The 19,705-nt window shown below is 37.1% G+C and overlaps 1 protein-coding gene and 1 long non-coding RNA gene across 3 annotated transcripts; both read left to right on the top strand.

The window, feature by feature from the left end:
* The first annotated feature begins 541 nt into the window (after window positions 1-541).
* On the top strand, window positions 542-18,628 carry LOC107871060 (DNA-directed RNA polymerase III subunit RPC4). Of its 2 annotated transcripts, none has more exons than XM_016717855.2 (9): window positions 542-884; window positions 1,008-1,069; window positions 1,184-1,250; window positions 3,179-3,218; window positions 15,754-15,992; window positions 16,217-16,280; window positions 17,126-17,217; window positions 17,349-17,714; window positions 18,310-18,628. In XM_016717855.2, exons 1-9 carry the CDS (start codon window positions 846-848, stop codon window positions 18,454-18,456), a joined length of 1,116 nt encoding a protein of 371 aa, XP_016573341.2. In that variant the 5' UTR covers window positions 542-845; the 3' UTR covers window positions 18,457-18,628. The 2 variants fall into 2 exon arrangements, with proteins under 2 accessions (XP_016573341.2, XP_016573340.2); XM_016717854.2 differs by having other exon boundaries at window positions 597-884; window positions 15,748-15,992.
* LOC107871061 lies at window positions 12,583-13,665 on the top strand. The gene is made up of 2 exons (XR_001674593.2): window positions 12,583-12,931; window positions 13,012-13,665. It is a non-coding gene; the product is annotated as an uncharacterized LOC107871061 (long non-coding RNA).
* Window positions 18,629-19,705: the final 1,077 nt, after the last annotated feature.

Here is a 19,705-nt window from a genome sequence, read left to right as displayed (position 1 = left end):
CCCTGATGCAACCCTGTCTAAATCAGAAAATGCTCGGAGTCTCCTCCCGCGGTCCTCACCCGGGTCTTCCCTCCATTGTACATGTCCTTAATAACTCTGATGTACGCCATTGGAACCCCTCTCACCTCCAAGCATCTCCAAAGAACCTCCCCGGGACTTTATCATAAGCCTTTTCCAGGTCGATGAATACCATGTGCAAATCTCTCTTCCTTTCTCTATACTGCTCCACCAATTTCCTCACCAGGTGAATTGCCTCTGTCGTCGAGCGACCAAGCATAAATCCAAATTAATTTTTCGAAACGGACACGACCCTTCTCAATCTCTGCTCAACCACTCTCTCCCAAAATCTTTATAGTGTGACTCAACAACTTAATACCCCTATAGTTGTTACAACTTTGAATGTCACCCTTGTTTTTATATAATAGAATCATCGTACTTTATCTCCAAGCCTCAAGCATTCTCACAGTCTTGAAAATACCGTTAAACAAATCAGTCAACCACCTTAATTTAAAAAGGATAAATTAACTTAATTTAGCATAATAAATTTATTTTGAGAGATGCGGTAGATATTTTATTTTCCAATCTAGGGTTATAAGTTGCCTAGAGGTCATATGGTTGTAGTGTCACTCTTTATCCATAATGTCAAGCGTTCGAATCTCATCTATACCATTTTTCCCCCTCTTTTTCTTCTTCTTCTTCACCATCATTTGCAGATCCTTCTGTAATTTTTGCTTTTAGACCCTTCAATTCTCATCAATATTTTCACCAATTTTTAGATCCTTCAATTCTCATCAATATTTTCACCAATTTATCTTCAAGTCCTTCAAATTCTACATAAAATACACATGGATCCGAATTTACCTCCTCCTTCCAGCACTAGAAAGGTCTTTTATTTCTATTTATTCATTTGTGTTACGTTTTAAAATTTTTCCAAATTTTGTTCCGTTATCCTTCAAATATCTTTCCTCTGGTACTAAATTATTAATTTTTAAACTGTTTTTTTCCAGGTGAAATTTGCTCCAAAAGGACCTCCCCGTCGAAAGAAGCAAAATTCTGTTCAACCTAAAACGTAATTATTCATTTTTCAACTCTTTATTTTTTATTTTTGGCATTTACAGTTTTTTCCCCTAAATTCTGAATTTTTGTTAGTTTTTGTTACATTATTATTTATTTTTTCTGGCAGTGAAGGGAATGGAAATGAGGAATCTAATGATAATGAAGCTGCTGAAGCTATTCTACGCAAAGTCAATGTAATTATTCACTCCTCCATTTTCACTTTGTAGTTGTTATTGCTCCTTTAGTTTTTTTTTTTTTTTTAAATAGTATAATAATCACGAGATCATTTTATGATTAAAAAAAGTATTTATATTAAATTGTATGCAAAAGAAGTAGAGTTATAATTATTGTGTTTATTTTAGTAACTTCACTTTGAAGTATGCTAAAGCCATGTGCTTCATTGTGGATTTCAATAATTTTCCTTTTATATAATTCCTTGGTTTCATATTATTTGACTCCTGTCGATCTGATACACTCTTTAAGAAAAATTTAAATAGAAGTATATTTTGTTAAATTACCTTATTTGACTCCTGTCGATCTGATACACTCTTTAAGAAAAATTTAAATAGAAGTATATTTTATTAAATTACCTTATTAATGATGCTTTAGAACTCCAAATTTAACTGGTAGTACTTTTATGTAGTTATTTAATATTAAGGATATGATGGGGAAAAAAGTACTCCCTCCATTTAAAAAAGAATGATCTACTTTGACTTGATACAAAGTTTAAGAAAATAAAGAAACTTTTGAATCTTGTAACCTTAAATTAAAGTTCTGGTAAATGTACCAAAATGCCCTTTAATCTTGTGGTCCTAAACATGCCATGTGGAAAGTTGAAATTAATGTACTGCCAAAAAACAGGAAAGGGGTCATTCTTTTTGAAATGGACTAAAAAAGAAAGTAGGTCATTTTTTTTTAAACGGAGAGAGTAATAAACATTCTCTTAATTTGCTAAATGAACAAGTAAAATGAAATATTTATTGTTGGTATAGGGCCAAGTAAAATGGAAAATATTTTCTCACGGAAAACAAGTAATTTAAAACAGAAGAAAATGATTTTCTTGTTAAAGTAGGGAAAATAAGTTCCCCAAGTGGCATTCCACATTGCTTGTGATCCTTCCACCCTTCGCCCCATCTTCATCCCTGCCCATGTATCAGCATTCCCACCACTCCACATTCTTCTATCGTTCCCTACCTTCCAATAGTATTTATCTATATTTTATATATAAATGTTTTTAGGATAATTTTTTTTTGCTCAAACACAAAAAACATAAGTATGAAACCTCTTATTTTCCTAAAAAAATATTTTCGAAGGAAACATTTTCTATCATACTGAACACACCCTGTGTCTCACTTTCAAACTAATTGGAGTTAGCTATATGTTACAACCTTAGGAGAACCACACCTAGCTATTAAGGTGGGAGAGTCCAAGGCTATAAATACCCCACACCAATACTTTGTAGTACCGATGTGGGACACTTTGCAATGGACCATAACACTATGTTAATCCTCACTAATCTATTTCACTCTATGCGGACACAAACTCTTCCTACCTAAGATCTTGCATAGCCAGTCTCAAGTCCAAAATAAGGGAAAATGTTGCAGTAGGATGATGGTAGTTATAAAGTAGTAGTGTCCTTTTGGGAACATCCACTAAAATTATTAAATAGTTGTGTACAAAAATAATAGTGGTTTTGAAATTCTTTTGGGCGGGGTGGCCCTGTGAATATGGAATGGAGAAGAAGAAGAGGGGAAGGCTATAACGGGGATTCAAATCAAAATGAATGAAGTCTAGAGTAGAGTTGCAATCAATAAGTTTACGTTATCCCAGAAAAAAAAAGATATAATGTGAAATACAACTAAGAAATGGGTGATTAAAATGGTATTATAAGTGAATTTATGTGGTGTCTATTATTTGATCGAGGATGTAAGTGGATGTATTTGTTAGTAATTATGCCTTTCCCATGCAAAAAGGACTTTATGGATGACAAAAGGTGAATAACAGAAGAATGGATACATACTGATACATTGTATCATTGTAGTATTATGTCTACTACAAACGTTACAAAGCTAGTCTACTTAGTAAGTTTTTTCCCAATAACTATTTTCTTTCCTCTGATCAGGAGCGCTTGACTAGACAGAAGCCTAAAACGGAGAAAAAAGGTAAGCTTTCTCTTCTCCTGGAATCATTAATTGATGCTTCAGTTTAGTGTTACTCTTCAAGTTTTTACATGAGATACATTGTGATAAACATGTCTGTCGACTGTGCAAGTCTGGTTCTTCGAACAGGATAGAGGGAAGATGGGAAAAGTCAGTGCCATCTACCGAACAAATTTTTTTTACGCCTGAAAGCACTATTGTCGACTAAGCTAACACATTTTTTACTCTTAAGAAATACAAAGATTACTTGATTATTAGTTATGCAATGTTGAACGCAAATTTGAAGATGGATACTGAATGTTAGGGTGCCTGTAAGTGTATCTAGATAAAGCTTTGTGTCAACAGTGATGGTGTTCTTGTTGCTCGAGAAACTATGGGTTACCTTCATGCCAACAGCAGTACTGGACAGGGGAAGGGACTCACAATGTGGTAATATGATGTGCTAAGAGTGTCGTCTCCCTTTGTCATTCAGATTGAAAGAAGCAACCAGGTCAGCGCTTGTGAAGCTTAAGACTGTGTTGCACTGGGTGATAGCGCCTTGTTGTCGAAGGACACACCAGTTCCCACAGCAAGAAGATTTGTTAATTAGTGCATCCAGAATCCTAGCTTCACAAGTGCCAACCTGGTTGTTTCTTTCAATCTGTATAAAGCAGCGGGCATTAGATAATTTCAGTATCCCACTGGCATTCTCTTATGATCTTTTTTATTAAGATTTATTAAGTACGATGTTCTCATCGTGCAATTTTGTGCATATAGAAAGTTGTAAATGGTGTTCAGCTTTTCAATGGGGTGTTTGTTGATACAAGAATGGCAGGGAAAGGCACGAAACATACATCAAAACAGTTCACAAGTTCTAGGAACCAAGAACCCTTTTGATGACCACTCTCGGATTCACTAGTTAGAACAAGGAAGAAGAGATTAATTATAAGGTGTTGCGACACCAAAACAGCCAACCACAAACTAATATTACCAACAATAAGATGAAGAAACAAGATGAACAACAATAATATTAAAAAAACAACAACACACGGCTTGGAATAACAAGAACACTACCAATGGTTACAACAAGATAGGAAGATAGACAAATGGAGGTATAATCTTAAGAACCCCAGAGCTTATTCCACTCTTGGACCCTTAACACTAACACTACAATCACCTATCTCTTACAATTGACACAAGAGAGGCGTCCACCACCCAAGCACCAACGTATCAAGCTAATGCAACACACAAATGATTCCACACTTGTGCAATGCCCTAATTTCGGTTTTGGACTCTCTCTCCCTAAGAGAAGTGTTCTCTCAATATCATTAAGCAACTAAAGAAATAAACCCTACAATGTTCTATTTATACTACATTACAATAATAGACAAAATGACAAAAGGGCCCTTTGGTGACTAGTCTTAAAAAATACTCAAAAAGTGTCATTATCGTGATCATACTTGTATCATCCTCTCCATCTTGAGAGGAATTTGACCACAAATTCACGGCGTCAACTCTTTTACAAAGGCACGTCACAATCTCCTTCATGCGGCCACACATCTTCTCCATCTCCCTCATCTTGCATTTCAACCTCCTCTTGCTCTCCATCCTGAGGCTTGGCATTAACCTTAGTCGATTCAATTACTACTTCTTCCCCAAGATAGTACAATTTTCCCTCCCTTAGGATCACGTTCCTCCGGTTTGGACACTCACTAGCCTTATGCGCCCCCTTGACATTTGAAGCATTGAAATCCCTTGGAATTGGAAGTGAAATTGGTTTACCTTCATACCTTGGGGACTATTTTGGGGAAGCCTTGGTGATCTCGGGTTGGACAGCCATGGATGAGCTCTCTTTGAGCCCCCTTTCAACCTCCAATGCGGCTTGAAAGATGCCATCAATAGTGTCGAACTTATGAAGTGTCAAACGTGAGTCAATATCTCTATTCAACCCCACCTTGAATCGAATGATGTCGTGACCCACTTGCTTCCCTCTATGATCAAGTTTCAAAATGAGTTATTGGAACTCATCGTAGTAAGCCACGACAATCTTGTTTCCTTGCCTCAAGTTATACAACTTGGCAAGGAGTTCTTGTTGATATCTTTCGGGTAAGTACCTTTGTCTCATGAGGTACCTTAACCGAAACCAAGGAGGGGGTTGCCCCTCAATCAAAACGTTGCCAAAACGCTTAACATACTCCCACCATGTAGTAGCATAACCCTCAAATTAAGCAATCACATAGCAACTCTTTTTCTCCTCGGTAAGATCATTGACTTAGAAGACCCTCTTACATACGGATTCCCATGCAAGAAACTCTTCGGGATCACTCTCACCCTTGAAGATTGGAAGCCCCATCTTGATGATATTTAGCACTACATCACAGTTTTGGTCCCCTTGTTGGTTCCAATGACCAACTCTACCTTCTCAGCCATGAACTTCCGTCGGATTACCATGCCTTCCCCTTATCTCTCCCTCTCTCATGTAAGCATCATCATACGGCCCATAACCATCATGTTGTCCTCCCCTACCATAGTCGTCAACATGGATGGGTCTATTTGGAGCTTGTAGTGGCGGGATTGGATTTGGATAGTGAGGTCTTTGGTCAAGTGGAGTTTGGATGAGAGGATTCGGGTTTGGTGGTGGTATTTGGGTTCCAAGCCCTTCTTGTTGGACTTGGTGGAGTGGAGGATGGCTTGGTCTATCTTGTTCTCGGCTTCGGGAGTAAAGATTGGTTGGATTTGTGGCAACTGGTGGATATAGCATTTGGTGCAAGGTCTCTAGAGTATTAGTTGGGGAATTGTTTTGAGGGGTGGAAGGTCGACTCCTTTGGCTTTCCACACGCTCTAATCTCCCACTCATTGATGCCACATTCGTATCTAATTTCTCAAGACCCACATTCAACCTAGCCACATCTCGGGACACCCACATTCAACCTAGCCACATCTCGGGACATAGTTTCAAGGCGAGCCAAAATGAGATTGATGGCATTATTGTCCATTGTTTGAGCATTTGAAGCCTCGGGTTCCATTGGACTTAGGAAGTTACCTACAAAACAATAAACGAGTTAGTTGTAAAAGAAAAGGTCCTCACACTCTCACTTTAGTTCTTTGCCTCTCGGGTTTCTTCACTCAATCACACAAGTGTGGCAAGCTTGATTGTATTCCATGCTTGAGAGGTGAACCAAGAATTTACAACGACACAAAAGAATAAAGCACGCAAAGGAACGTTAACATGAAAAACGGTTTCAAAACTAACTTACAATCTAATATTAGCCTGTAAGTTAGTAATAGAGTAACAAACGAGACTAAAGAAACAACAAATTAGAAGCTAGTAATCTAAGTTTGAGCTCAAATTAATGTGTGAACGGTAAACTTGATGACGTGTCACGCTTCAATTGGCCGAGATTTTAACAAATTTTAATTATCAATTTTGATATTTTGGGTCTTTCACAATTTGGAATGGATGAAATTAAAATTGGAGGGAAAGTTCAAGTCTTATAATCCTTTTCAAATTCAATCTTCAAAAGGTGTGACTTGACTTGTACTATTCCCACCTATGTTGCTCGGACTCGGGTTCGGGTTTCCGATACGGGTATGGATCTAGAGGCCAGATCCTTCACTGTCTCAATTTAAAGATTCGGGGATATGGATCTAGAGATGGATACGGGTGCGGGGATTCGGCGAAAAATAATTTAAATATCTAAAAATAGAGTTATAAAATATAAATTTTGAGATATTATATGGAAAACTTGAGGAGAAAATATTTTTCAAGAAGAAAATCCTGAAAGGAGATATAAAGGAAAGCAATAACATAGAAATTTCTATATACAAGGTATTCCATTTTCTTCAATTTCATCTTAGCTTTTATTTTGATTATAGAATTTCTTAAATTTGTCCGGACTTTCCCAGTCGATTTTGGTCAAAGTACTCAAAATCGGTTGACCATATCGGGTATGGATCCCACACCCACACCCGTGTCGTGTCGACACGGGTGCGGCACCGAAAGTGAAGAGTCCGAGTAACTTAGGTTCCTACAAAACAAGGTGCTTGAAATAGGGAAAGTGATTGAAAAAGTTGTTGTCAAGTCAAAGAATGATGTGATCAAGTCCTTTCACCAACAAGTCTTCCAACTCTGTCTTCACCTTTTCCAGATCTATTAGCTACTTTAAGTTGGTCAAGATAAGAGAAGTGATGAAGAACAACAAGAACACAACAATAACCTTCAAGAACTACGACAACATCACCATATGGCCAAGAACAACAACTTCAAGATTCGGCCAACTTCAAGTTCATATCAACAATGTCGTCATTTTTTTTTGACGAAGGTAACTGATTTTGTTTATAAATCATCAGCACATAATGCTGGGGGCCAAAATTTACATCAATGATCCAACCGACTAGAGAGCAAAAACATAAACTTCCTCTAGAACCTATCTCTTCTTACAAGGATCCTAAGATGTCTACAATAGAAATTGGATCAACTATATACTCTGAGCTACACCAATAGCAAAAACTTATAATGCAATTCATTTTTAACTTCTGTATAGAGCTGCTGCTATCTTCAAAACACCTAGAATTCCTCTTCTTCCATACCGTCCACCATATTACTGCCGGGACAATTCTCCATCTGCTTTTGTTGGTGCTGCCTTCCCCCTCAGTATTCCAGCTTAATAATAATGCCTCTTCTGTTCTTCCTGGCATGGTCTATTTAATGCCTCTGAAGTTGGTAAATAGATTCCACAGCTGGGTCACCACTTTACAATGAAGGAACAGATGGTTAATTGTCTCTGCATTCTTTTCACAAAAAAAAATCTGGAGCACAAATGTATGCCCCTCTTCTATAGGTTTTCCTGAGTTAAAGCAGCTTTTCTTACAACTAGCCAAGTAAAAACAGCTATTTTGTGTGGAATTTTGATTTTCCAAACAAGCTTCCAGGTAGAAAATTTATCTGAGAACCCATCTGGTTCAATTCCTTGTATGCAGAACTTACAATGAAAATGCCCTTACTATGGCATTTCCATCGCAAGGTGTCTTCCCCTTCCTGTAGCCCTTGGCACACTGGTCTAGCGTGCCATAAAAGCTGGCCAATCTTTAATCTCCCAATCTTGCATCAATCTTCTATAGGTTAAATTCCAACCTTGATTAGACCATACTTTATGTAGCGTAGATTCTTGCTGCCGATTTAGTAAGAAAATGTTAGGGAACATTTGCTTGAGAGTACCATTCCCTAACCAGTTCCTAATTGATTAGGTTCTTGCCAAAACAGAATCCTCTTTCCATCTTTCACATTAAAATCAATTCTTTCAGAGAATCCATGCCATAAGTTCCTAATTGATCTCCACAAGCTGGTTCCATAAGTGCTGTTCACATCTTTAGTCTTCCAGAGCCCATTTTCATACTTTGTTGTAATCACAGTGCCCCATAAAGTTCGTTTTTCCTTGGGCAATCTCCAAAGCCATTTCATTAGAAGACTTTTGTTTTGCTTTCTCAGATTTCTGATACCTAAACCTCCATGATTCTTGGTCAACAGTAAGGTTTTCCATTTGACCAAATGGTAACCTTTTTTCTCCTTGTTGCTGTGCCACAAAAAGTTTCTTCTAAGAGCATCAATTCTTTTTTCCACATTGTTAGAAAGAGGAAATAAAGACATCAAATAGGTAGGTATAGCATCTAAGACAGAGATGATCAACACCAATCTTCCTCCCATTGATAAGTAATGAGTTTTCCATCTAGTTAATCTTTTTTCACATCTTTTCAGAACACCATTCCAAATCTCCTTGGATTTACTCTTTGCTCCCAAGGGCATTCCTAAGTAAACTGTTGGGATCTTGCCTATCTCGCCGCCCAAGATACCATCCAAAAATTGAATCCTTGTCACCTCATTAATTGGAAAAATATGGTTTTTTTTTGTTTCAATTAATGTGGAGACCTGAAGTAGCCTCAAATAGAATAAGTATAATCCTCAAATACTTCAACTGACTCTCCTTCGCATCACAAAAAATGAGCATATTATCAGCATATTGGAGGTGCGTTACTTCTATCGCCTCATTTTGTCCCTTTGATACATTGAAGCCCCTTATCCACCCATTGTGGTGCGCAGTTTTCACCATATTGTTGAGTCCCTCCATTACCAAAATAAAAAGAAAAGGTGACAATGGATCACCTTGTCGCAAACCTCTTTGTGAAGGGAAAAAACTTCAGGTGAACCATTTATCAACTCCGAGAATCTGACAGTGCTAATACAAAATTTGATCCACCTAATCCACTTCTCACCAAACCCCATCTTCTGCAGAATTCCAAGTAAAAAGTTCCAGTTTACGTAGTCATATACCTTTTCGATATCCAATTTGCACATGATCCCTGGAGTCTTATCTTTAAGTCTGGAATCTACACATTCATTAGCAATCAGAACTGCATCAGTAATTTTTCTGCCTCTCAAAAATGCCATCTGTTGTGTATCCACTAGTTTATGCATCACTTTCTTAAGCCTCTCTGTGAGAATCTTGGATATCAGCTTGTATATGCTCCCTATTAAGCTAATAGGTCTGAAGTCTCTCAATTCCTTGGCCCCATTCTTTTTAGGAATAAGGGCTATATAAGTTGCATTGAAACTCTTCTAAAAAATTTCCTGAGAATGAAAGTTTTGTATCGCAACCATCACATCACCCTTTATGACCTCCCAACACTGGACAAAGAATCCCATAGTGTATCCATTTGGGCCTGGAGCTTTATCTACTGCACATGCCTTAAGCCCTTCCAAAACTTCTTTTTCCTCAAAAGATCTTTGTAATTCCTGCTGGTCTTCTGTGTTGATGCTAGGACATTGGTTTGTGTTATACAAGGGTCTCCACTTCTCAGTTTTAGAATAAAACTTTTGATAAAAGGATATGATCTCTCTTTTGATATTCTCTGCCTCCTCAATTACTTCTCCTTCAACTAGCAGCTGATCAATCTGATTATTCACCCTGTGAGCATTGGCAATTCTTTGAAAGAACTTTGTATTTTTATCTCCCTGTTTGATCCACAATGTTCTTAACCTTTGCCTTCATGCTATCTCTTCTCTTCTTGCAAAATCCTTAAATTCCATGTATAGATTAACTTTCTGGATGTCCTCTTCTTCAGTTAAGGATTTGGTCTGGTCTGTTGAATACTATCGGTAACTGCAATCTTGTTCAGGATCAAGTTTTATTTTTCTCCAAGCTCCCAAAAGTACTTGAACTCCATTCTTTCGACTTGGTCTTCAGAGCTTTTAATTTTGCTGCAAGGATAAAGTTAGGCCTTCCCACTACTTCAAAAGAGCCCCACCAATCCTTTACTTTGTCATTGAAGCCTTCAGTTTACAACCACCATGCTTCAAACTTGAAATAGGACTTTCTGTACTCCCAACTGCCACTCTGAACTACAACAGGTGTATGATCAGAACATATTCTAGTGAGAATCTCTTGCTTGACATTTTTGAATTTTTCTCCCCAATCGTTAGAGTATAAAATCCTATCAATTCTGGAGGAGGTTTCCAGATTGTTCCCTCTGGTCTAGGTATAATTTCCTCCGTGCAATTGTGGATCAATCAGCTCCATATCCTCGATAAAATCAGAGAACTCAGTCATGTATCCAGAATTTCTAGAGCAATTCTTCCTTTCTGAAGCATATCTAACTATGTTGAAATCTCCCCCAACTACCCATGGCCCTGTGAATGTCCCCCTACTAGCTCCTATTTCCCACCATGCCTCTTGTCTTTTCTTATTGCAGTTTGGTGCATACACCCCTGTCATGTGCCAACTAAAATCATAGGTCTTGGACTTGAAACTACACATCAAAGTATGAGAGCCAACTTCCACAATTTCCCCTTCCCAAACCTTGCTATCCCACAACCCTAGTACCACTTGCTTTCAGCTGTCCATATCTAACCCCCCTATTTCCCCATATCTGATGAATTAAGCCTCCTATATCCCCATCCCCCTACAATTTAGTTTCCTGCAACTATTGATCACCCTCCTTTTTTTTCTACAATTTAATCCCCTCACATTCCAAGAAATTGTTTTGGTCTCCATCATAATACAATTGAATTTCCTTTCCCCCTAGTTCTAGCCATTGTACTTTGGAACTTCATGTCAATTGCCAGTCCTTTTAGCTCCTATGAACCTTTAGTTTTGGAGTTTTCATGACTCTTGTCAATGGTTCTTTCACGATCCTTTGTCGTTTGCTATCGATCTTCTTGAATAGAGCCAACGCTTCCTTTCTGCAACCTTGGAATTCTACCCCGAACTCCTTGCTTAGCTTGATTATGTTTTGATGAACCCAAATTGACACGTCCATCTCTTCATCACTTTCCCCCTTTGCATATTCAGAGTTAAGAGGTTCAACCTCTTCTATGTTTCAATTCTGATCGTCAATACAATCGACCAATTATATGTCTTGCTGATCTCTATCACTTTCAGATTGTGTGTCTACATCTTCAATGTATTGCTACTGCATCTTCGTAATCTTCCCCTTCTTCTATAATTGATCTTTTCATTGGAGAGGATGGCAGGTCTTCCTCTGGGAATTTTATCACTAACTTTCCTGAGCTGCTATCGAAGAAAGGGACATTTGTGTGGTTTGCTGTAGAGCAACGGATCTATCCTTGTAGAGCATGTGCCATTAGAGTGTCCTGGGTTTATCATCTAGGCCTCATTAAATAGAACTGGGCCCTTTTCAAAGGCTGCTCCTCTATTCTCTGGGCCCACAGAAAAATCACAATTTGAAAACATAAGCCCCTCATCTGTCCCACATGTTGGTGGGCCCTCGCCATCTGTATTATTATTTGAAATAAATGCTTGTACAGAGGCATCCACGTGCCTAGGGGTGGACATATTTTGGTTTAAACCGAAAAACCAAACCGAAATTTAATTTTGGTTTCGATTTTTCGGATCGGATTCGGTTTGTAATTTTAAAATTTCGGTTTTTCGGTTTGGTTTTCGTTTTTTTTTTTAAAAAATTTGGTTAAACCGAAAAATCAAAATTTTATAAATAAATAAATAATATATATATTATATTTTATTTTATATATATAAATATATTATATATATATATATATATATATATATAAAATATTTAGTAATTCACATTCACAATTAACAATTAACAGCAAATTTGCATACGTCGCAGGCTGTTTATGGATTATTTTACTGACTCAAATATTTTATGGACTATTTTGGTGACTTTGGACTGTTTTATGGACTATTTATGCAAGATTATATTATATGTAATGATTAATGACGTTATGTATTATGTTAAGCTTATGATTATTTTATTTCGTTTCATCCATGTAGAGTTATTTATAGTTATTTATATTTGGGAATGAAAAACAGGTTTGAAAAAAATATTTTTTCTAAAAAAAACCCATCAATTTTAAATGCTCAGTTATGAAAAAGAGAGGCTAAGTACTTTAATATTTCAAACTGAAATAAAAATCCAAAATAACCGAACCGAATTTGTAAAAACCGAACCAAACCGAATTTATTTCGGTTTGATTATAGATATCATTTGTCAATCCGAAAACCAATAAATCAAACTGATATTAAACAATCAAACCGAACCGACCGAACGCCTACCCCTACACGTGCCTATCTACTTCTTTGCATGGACTGTTGTCTTTAACCCTGTAGGATTTTTTAACCCAGTGGTCCTTTGACTGCATCACTTCATCTTCTCCGGCGACCACCAAGGTTTTTGACTCACACCAGATAGGGATGTGAAAGGTAAGACCATTTTCGGCTATCTTAACCTCTTTTGGAACTTCTCCTCCATCTCCTTTGACTCTTATTCTCGCCCATTTCAGGTGATTCTTCAAAGATGTCTCCTTCTCGATTTCTAGCCAATCCCCGCATTGATTTTCGATGGCTTTAAATACTTTTTTGTCCAAAACTGAAGAGGAAGGCCTATTGCTCTTACCCATGTTGAATTCTCTCGATGTGTACAACACCCGACTGTCGGCATCTACTAGTCGAGATGGATCTTCAGGTGCTTCCACATCCACTATCCATGAAGAATATGCTCCGCCATGTGTTTGTTGGGAAACTCGAACAGAAAAGAGTGCCCCCACATCTCGTATACATTGATACCAAAATCATTTTTCCAAGTACTCACCGCCCACTTCCTGATATCTGTGAGAGTTGGTTTCTCCTTCTCATCCCCGCTGAAGTTCCCAACTATACATCTTCCGAGCAAATCTTTTTCTGGATTAACATCACCACCGGAGACGAAGATAGAGTTGTTTTTGTTTCAGACTAGGGCTTCCAATGCCTCCTTTGATTGCCACTTGCTAGTCTTGACTGAGTCTACATAAAGGATCTTTGGATCTGCCTTCTTGTAACTGTTTGTAATAAAGGATCCTTTATGTTCTTTGATGAAATTATCAATCTTAAATGCAATGTCTCCCCACCCTACATTTAATGATATTTCTGGAATAATAATGACAGATCTATTTCCTTCTTGTACGGTCACAATGCTTATAAATCTCCCAAACATGTTATGTTTCCTGGAATAAAAGAAATTGGAGTACTGCTCATTCAACTTCCACCTTCTCATGTGTGTGCCAGAATCTTTTGAAGCTTCTCGGAGTACAAACACTAGCCATTTCATGGTGCTCAAACTTTAGATCTAGACACTTGTAGTGTTGGTGAGAAAGAAACCAACACTTGAAACACCCTAGACAAACAAAATGACTACCAAATCTAGACACACAAACAAGTTTTTGGCCATGACAACACCAAGATCCAACTTTCGGCCAAGAACAAGAACAACTTCTTCACCTTTTTTTGTTATTTTTTGTTTTTCAACTTTCAAGCCCAAGATTGATCTTGTTAAAGCAAGATCAAGCCACGCTCTGATACCAAATGATACACTACAAACTTGATATATATCAAAAACACCCAAAACAATCCACAAATTGGAAGAGAAAACTGAGAGTTCAACAAACACACAAATCGGCCAACAATGACAAGAAGAGAATGACAATAATACAAGGTGTTTTCAACGCCAAATCAGCCAATCCAAACTGGATTACAATACAAAAGGATGAATAAGATAACAATAACAAGAAGACACGGTTTTGAATAACAAGAACAATAAACTACATGATTACAACAAGATAAAAAGATAGATAGATAGACAATTGAAGATGTAATTTTAAGAACCCAAGAGCTTATTCCACTCTTGGACCCTTAAGACCACACACAACAAAAACCTCTCTCTTACATGACACAAGATCGGCTTCCACCTCCCAAGCATCAACGTATCAAGCAAATGCAATACACAAGTGATTCCACACTTGTATAATGCCCTAGTTTCGGTTGTGCCTCTTAAGGAAGAGAGGACTTTGGGTTTCAAGTCTTACAAGACTTACAAATATCATCAAAAACTAACTAGAGAAGCCCTAACATGTTCCTTATATAGCTATTACAAAATGAAGACTAAAATGTCCATAATACCCCTCAAGGGTGAGGCGCCTATCAAGTGTAATAAGTGGACTGTTTGTGGTGTGTTTTGGCCATCTTTTACACTTCAATTGCACACACCAAGTCTCAGATCCAAATGCACTCTTATAAGTTCCATATCCGTGATTATTCTCGTATCATTTGTGGCCGTCCACTTTGAGTTCAACAATCTTGACTTGTAGTGACCTTCCATATCCTCTGTTGTTAATGTGGCCTGCAATGTGTTAATTCTTTATATTTTATTCTTTTCCAGGGTGGGGCTGCGATTATCGTGATCAAAGCTCTTAAACCCTTTTTTTTAAAATTATTTAAAACCTAAATAATGTTGTTCCAATGTTGGATAGACCTATAACTATGGGCCTTCAATTGGAATCAATATTCATGTGAGATTTGTGGTATATGAAAGGTTTCTGTTTTTCTTTTCTACTGTAATAGGATAGATAGTTCTCATTGTACCCATCTCTGTGCTGCAGATTGCAAATGCTATTATATAAGTTACTTGAAATTTCTGAGAAGGAGAATGTTTTGTGCACTTGGTCAAACTAGATTTTCTAATTTTTAAAAATCTTTAGAAGACTAAGGTTCTCATCATTCACTATCTGACTCATGCTCAGACATTGATAACCAATCATTGGTTTAAAGAAGTGACACATCATCCATAGTAGATGCAAAGAAGTTGTCATTTGGATGGCTCCTACCGAGAAACATACTGGTTTGAGTGTATAAGCGTTGAGGAGAAGTATTTGGTAGCAATGATTCGTAGAATTCATGACATATGTAGAGCATGTTATGTTATAATAAAGTTCACACTTGATACCTAGAAGAGGGACCTGTGCGTGTGTAAGTAACACAAGGGTAGATAACTTAAAAGAAATTTGGGATTGAATTTTCAAAAAAATTAAGAGACGGAAAGAAAATTGGAATGAGGAAACTAAAGTTAGATTACCTCTTTTCTGGATAGAGATATGCACCTGGAGAGTTTATTCATCATATTAGTTATTGGCAGTTTTCTCATTCCTTATCGTTTATGGTTGATTGTTTTTTTTCCTTATGCAAATGCATTGACATTCAAATGAAAGCTGCAGTTGCGGTTGCATTTGCTCATGGAGTAGCATCACCAACTTCCACAAGGACTGTTGGAAAGCCTAAAGAACTCACTATCAATCCGGATAGTACTCCGAAAGACGATGAATCTTATGATAAGATGGACATTGATTCCTTACCTACTTTACCTTCAAGTACTGGATCAGATCTTGCTGAAATTTCAGTCAATAATTCAGATTCTTTACTTAAAAGGAAGAAGAAAGAGTATAAAGAACCATGGGTAATGGATTTTCCTGTCATCACTTCTCTTTATGCATGGCAATTCCCAAGCTGACTATGTTGTTCAGACTCTTCAAAAATGTCATGCGGTGCATGTTGGATCCTCCAAAAATAGTGCATTCTTGGAGGATCCAACATGGGTGCGGCAACATTTTTGGAGAGTCCGAGCAATTTAGCAAGCGACTTTCATTGATTGACCCTTTTGCTTCTTGATGCTTTTGGCAGGATTACCATCATAGCAACTATCCTACCACTCTTCCTCTGAGAAGACCTTATGCTGGAGATCCAGGTATTTCTGAATAAACAGGAATATCATTATGCAAAAATAATCCAACTCCCTTTTCCCCTAATTGACTAGTTTGCTTTCCTTTGTGTGCCCTAAAAGTATGTCATTTATCTAAATTAGAGCTTGTCCCTATATTTTCCATTTCATTTTACCATATGAAACTAACACTTCTTTTGTTTTACCATAAAGTGTGAATTCATCAGAAAGTTAATTGTATATCCACTTCTGGTTTTTTCTATAACCGAGAAATCCCCGAGGGCCAATGGTGCATGGGTGAAACTCGGTGGATAATGAGGCCACCCCTATACCCTGCTTCACTTAAGTAACTATGCTTTTGTCTGCCATGGGATTCAAACCCGTGATGCGTGCGTAAGTTGCACATCACGCGTTGTGCTCTTACCAGTAGACCAAAGCAAAGCCCTGTGTCTATCCACTTTTAAACTTTTCTCCACTTTGAAGATGAGAAACTTTAGTTTTTCTTTAATACTAGCCTGGTGTAGTACACTTATCGTTGGAAGTATTTCTCTCTTTTTAAATACTGCACTACTATCTTTCTTTATGATTTCCGACTATTTTGCTGCAATTGGAAGAGTGTAGCTTGGTCCGTCTTGTCAGTTGCCAGTGGGGTTGCTTCTGGGCATGAGATTTTCTTCGAATCATGTATGTTATTTAGTGATAAATTATGATAAAGAATGGAAGTTATTGTGGTTTAAGATGCAACAACTACTGCCTATTAGTATGAATAATATGGTCTTACAGGAGATGCTATCACTCTCGTGCTCGTTTCTCTTGTTTTATGCTATGATTTCACATTATCTTTATTTATTCCTGTTGTTTGTGGCTTGTAGAAATTTTAGATGAAGCTGAATTTGGAAAGGCTGCAGCAAATGCAGAGTATGATGAAAATAATGTTCATGCTGCTTCAGAGCTTGGCTTACTGGTTGGTATCTTCTCTAAGCAGCAAATTCTGAATGCAAAAACATATTCATTTTTTTAAATCAAGAATATATTCATAGGAAAACAAAAAATTTTCTTCTCAAAGATTTACTGATATGGATATTTGGTCATCAGGAAAAGAAGGATGATGTACAGATTCTTTTTCTTCAGCTTCCTGCTAATTTACCCCTAGGCAAGTGGCCAGCTAGCACAGGAGGTAGGGATACTGCTGGCGGCTTGACATTGCCAGGGGATAGAAGTGATAAAGCTGCCGAACTATCATCACCCGTGCTCAAGGGAAAAGAAGTTGCTGGCAGTGCTCCCAGGCTTCCTGCCAGTGCAAAAGGGAAAGAGATAATTGGCAGTTCTACAATCTCTAGACGACATAATACCACAAAGAATATAGGCAGTTTGCAAGATTTACCTGCGGGAAGCATGGGGAAAATGCTGGTTTACAAGAGTGGAACAGTTAAATTAAAGCTTGGAGACATCTTGTACAATGTGAGTACTTCTTTTCCTTGCTTAAGACAAAAATTATCGAATTGCACCTTTGATGAGAGATATGAACAAGAAGCTTTGAGCAAGTTTGATATAAGCTCTTCTTCTCAGTTTAAAGATATTACACTTCCAAAATGGTTAAAATATTAGGACTTCAGAGTGTTTAATGTGAACTGTCCATGAATGGGCCGAGCTATAGCATTTTCTTATGCAAACAATCAACTTATTTAGCAGAACAAGCGTCACATCTGTTCCATTTGTTTTCTTCCTTATTTCCACTGAGACTTTTGGTTCAAATAATTCTTAAGCTTCCCCTAGTGGCACAGTTTGAGCCTTTTTCTCGATAGTGTTTGGTGCTTTGGTAATGAATCAATTTTCATGTACCTCGCGTTTTAAGTTTGACGTAGCAAAGTGATCTGTGCCCTTTTAATGGAAAATAGACCTGCAGTTTTACGCAAATATATTCATCATAATATTCCTGCTGTTCAGATTATTACCCCTTGGCTTTCCAAACATTTTTCAGGTCTCCAGCATATACTTATCCATATGCAGTAGCTTGCAATATGAAACTCCTCTAACATCAAGAAACTATTTGCAGGTTTCTCCTGGTGTAGAATGCTCTTTTGCTCAAGATGTTGTTGCAATCAATACTGCTGAGAAGCAGTGTTGCCAGCTGGGAGAACTCGGAAAGCGGGCTGTTGTCACTCCTGATGTTGATTTCCTCTTGGACAAGATGATTAAGTAGAGTTAATAGCTCTTCAATTTCTATATTCAGAGGATCTTCTGACTTTCCTGTATAGAGGATTTGACTTAATATCTTGTGCATATCTAAGAACTTTGCGACCACCAGAGGTTGTGGTGGGATAGGTTTCAGGTTTGAGTCTGGATATGAAAAATATCTTTTTCTTCATTTTTTACTACTGTGTTGCTTCTTTGCTTTGTTCACCTTGTTATTTTATCCCATTGTTTATTTGCTTTCTTTCTACACTGCTTTGATTAAACTTTTTTTTGAGTTGAGTGTCTATTAGAAACAACTTTTCTACTCCACAAAGGTAGGAGTACTGTCTATATACATCTTATCCTTCCCACGCTCAATTGTGGGATTACATAGAGTATGTTTTATAGTTTGTTATCTAAGAACTTTGCGGTGTTGGTAAATTGAGAAAATTGTGATTGATTTGCTTGTAAACTGCTCAAACCGATCCATAAACTAAACAATTCAATTGACTTAATTAATTGGTCAACATTTCACTCACAAAGAAGAGAATAACACTCTTTGGATGTGTTTGGTATGAATCCTTTTTTTTTTTTTTTTTTTTCTTTTTCCATTATTTGGTTAGTCGAAATATTTTTTCTAAGAAAACTAGTTCATTAAAAGCAAAAATTTCCCAGGTGGAAGTAAAAAAAATAAGTTTCATAAATCCTCTTTTGACTTTATTTTCTCCATTCCACCCCCGGACAGCCAGCAATCCTTGCCTCATTGACTATCCCACTATCCACCAATTTCACCTTCACTAATTATATCCTAAAAAATCAGGTGTATCTTTCATTGCCACCAATCTCGACATTTCATAATTTTTATGGCTAAATGGATACTTAAATTTCAACAACTACATCTAATTTTTCCCGTTCGATCACGTAGGTATATTTTTTGTTGCCACATTAATGCCCTTGAGGATAAGAGTGAATTGATACAGTGGATCGTTGCAAATAGTGGTAGAGCTATCGTTTGCACTTTTGCAAAAGATGTTCAGTTGAATCTAAATTCGCTTTATCCAAAATATTGCATCATGCTAAAAGAATAAATAATATTATACACTATATATTTATTGATTTTCTTGACATAGGTTTTTACTTTAAGTGTGACATTATTTTTTATTTGAATTTCTGTTTTTAATTTTTTGCCTCGGCTACTAGTTACAAGTTAAATTGTGTAGCTATAGAAAAGGCGACGATTTGAAACTTTGAAGGAATATACGTGATTAGTGTTATGA

This window comes from Capsicum annuum, chromosome 5, assembly GCF_002878395.1.
Source record: "Capsicum annuum cultivar UCD-10X-F1 chromosome 5, UCD10Xv1.1, whole genome shotgun sequence".
NCBI lineage: Eukaryota > Viridiplantae > Streptophyta > Magnoliopsida > Solanales > Solanaceae > Capsicum > Capsicum annuum.
The sequence above is the reverse complement of the archived record's forward strand: the minus strand, read 5'-3'. Positions and strand labels throughout refer to the sequence as shown.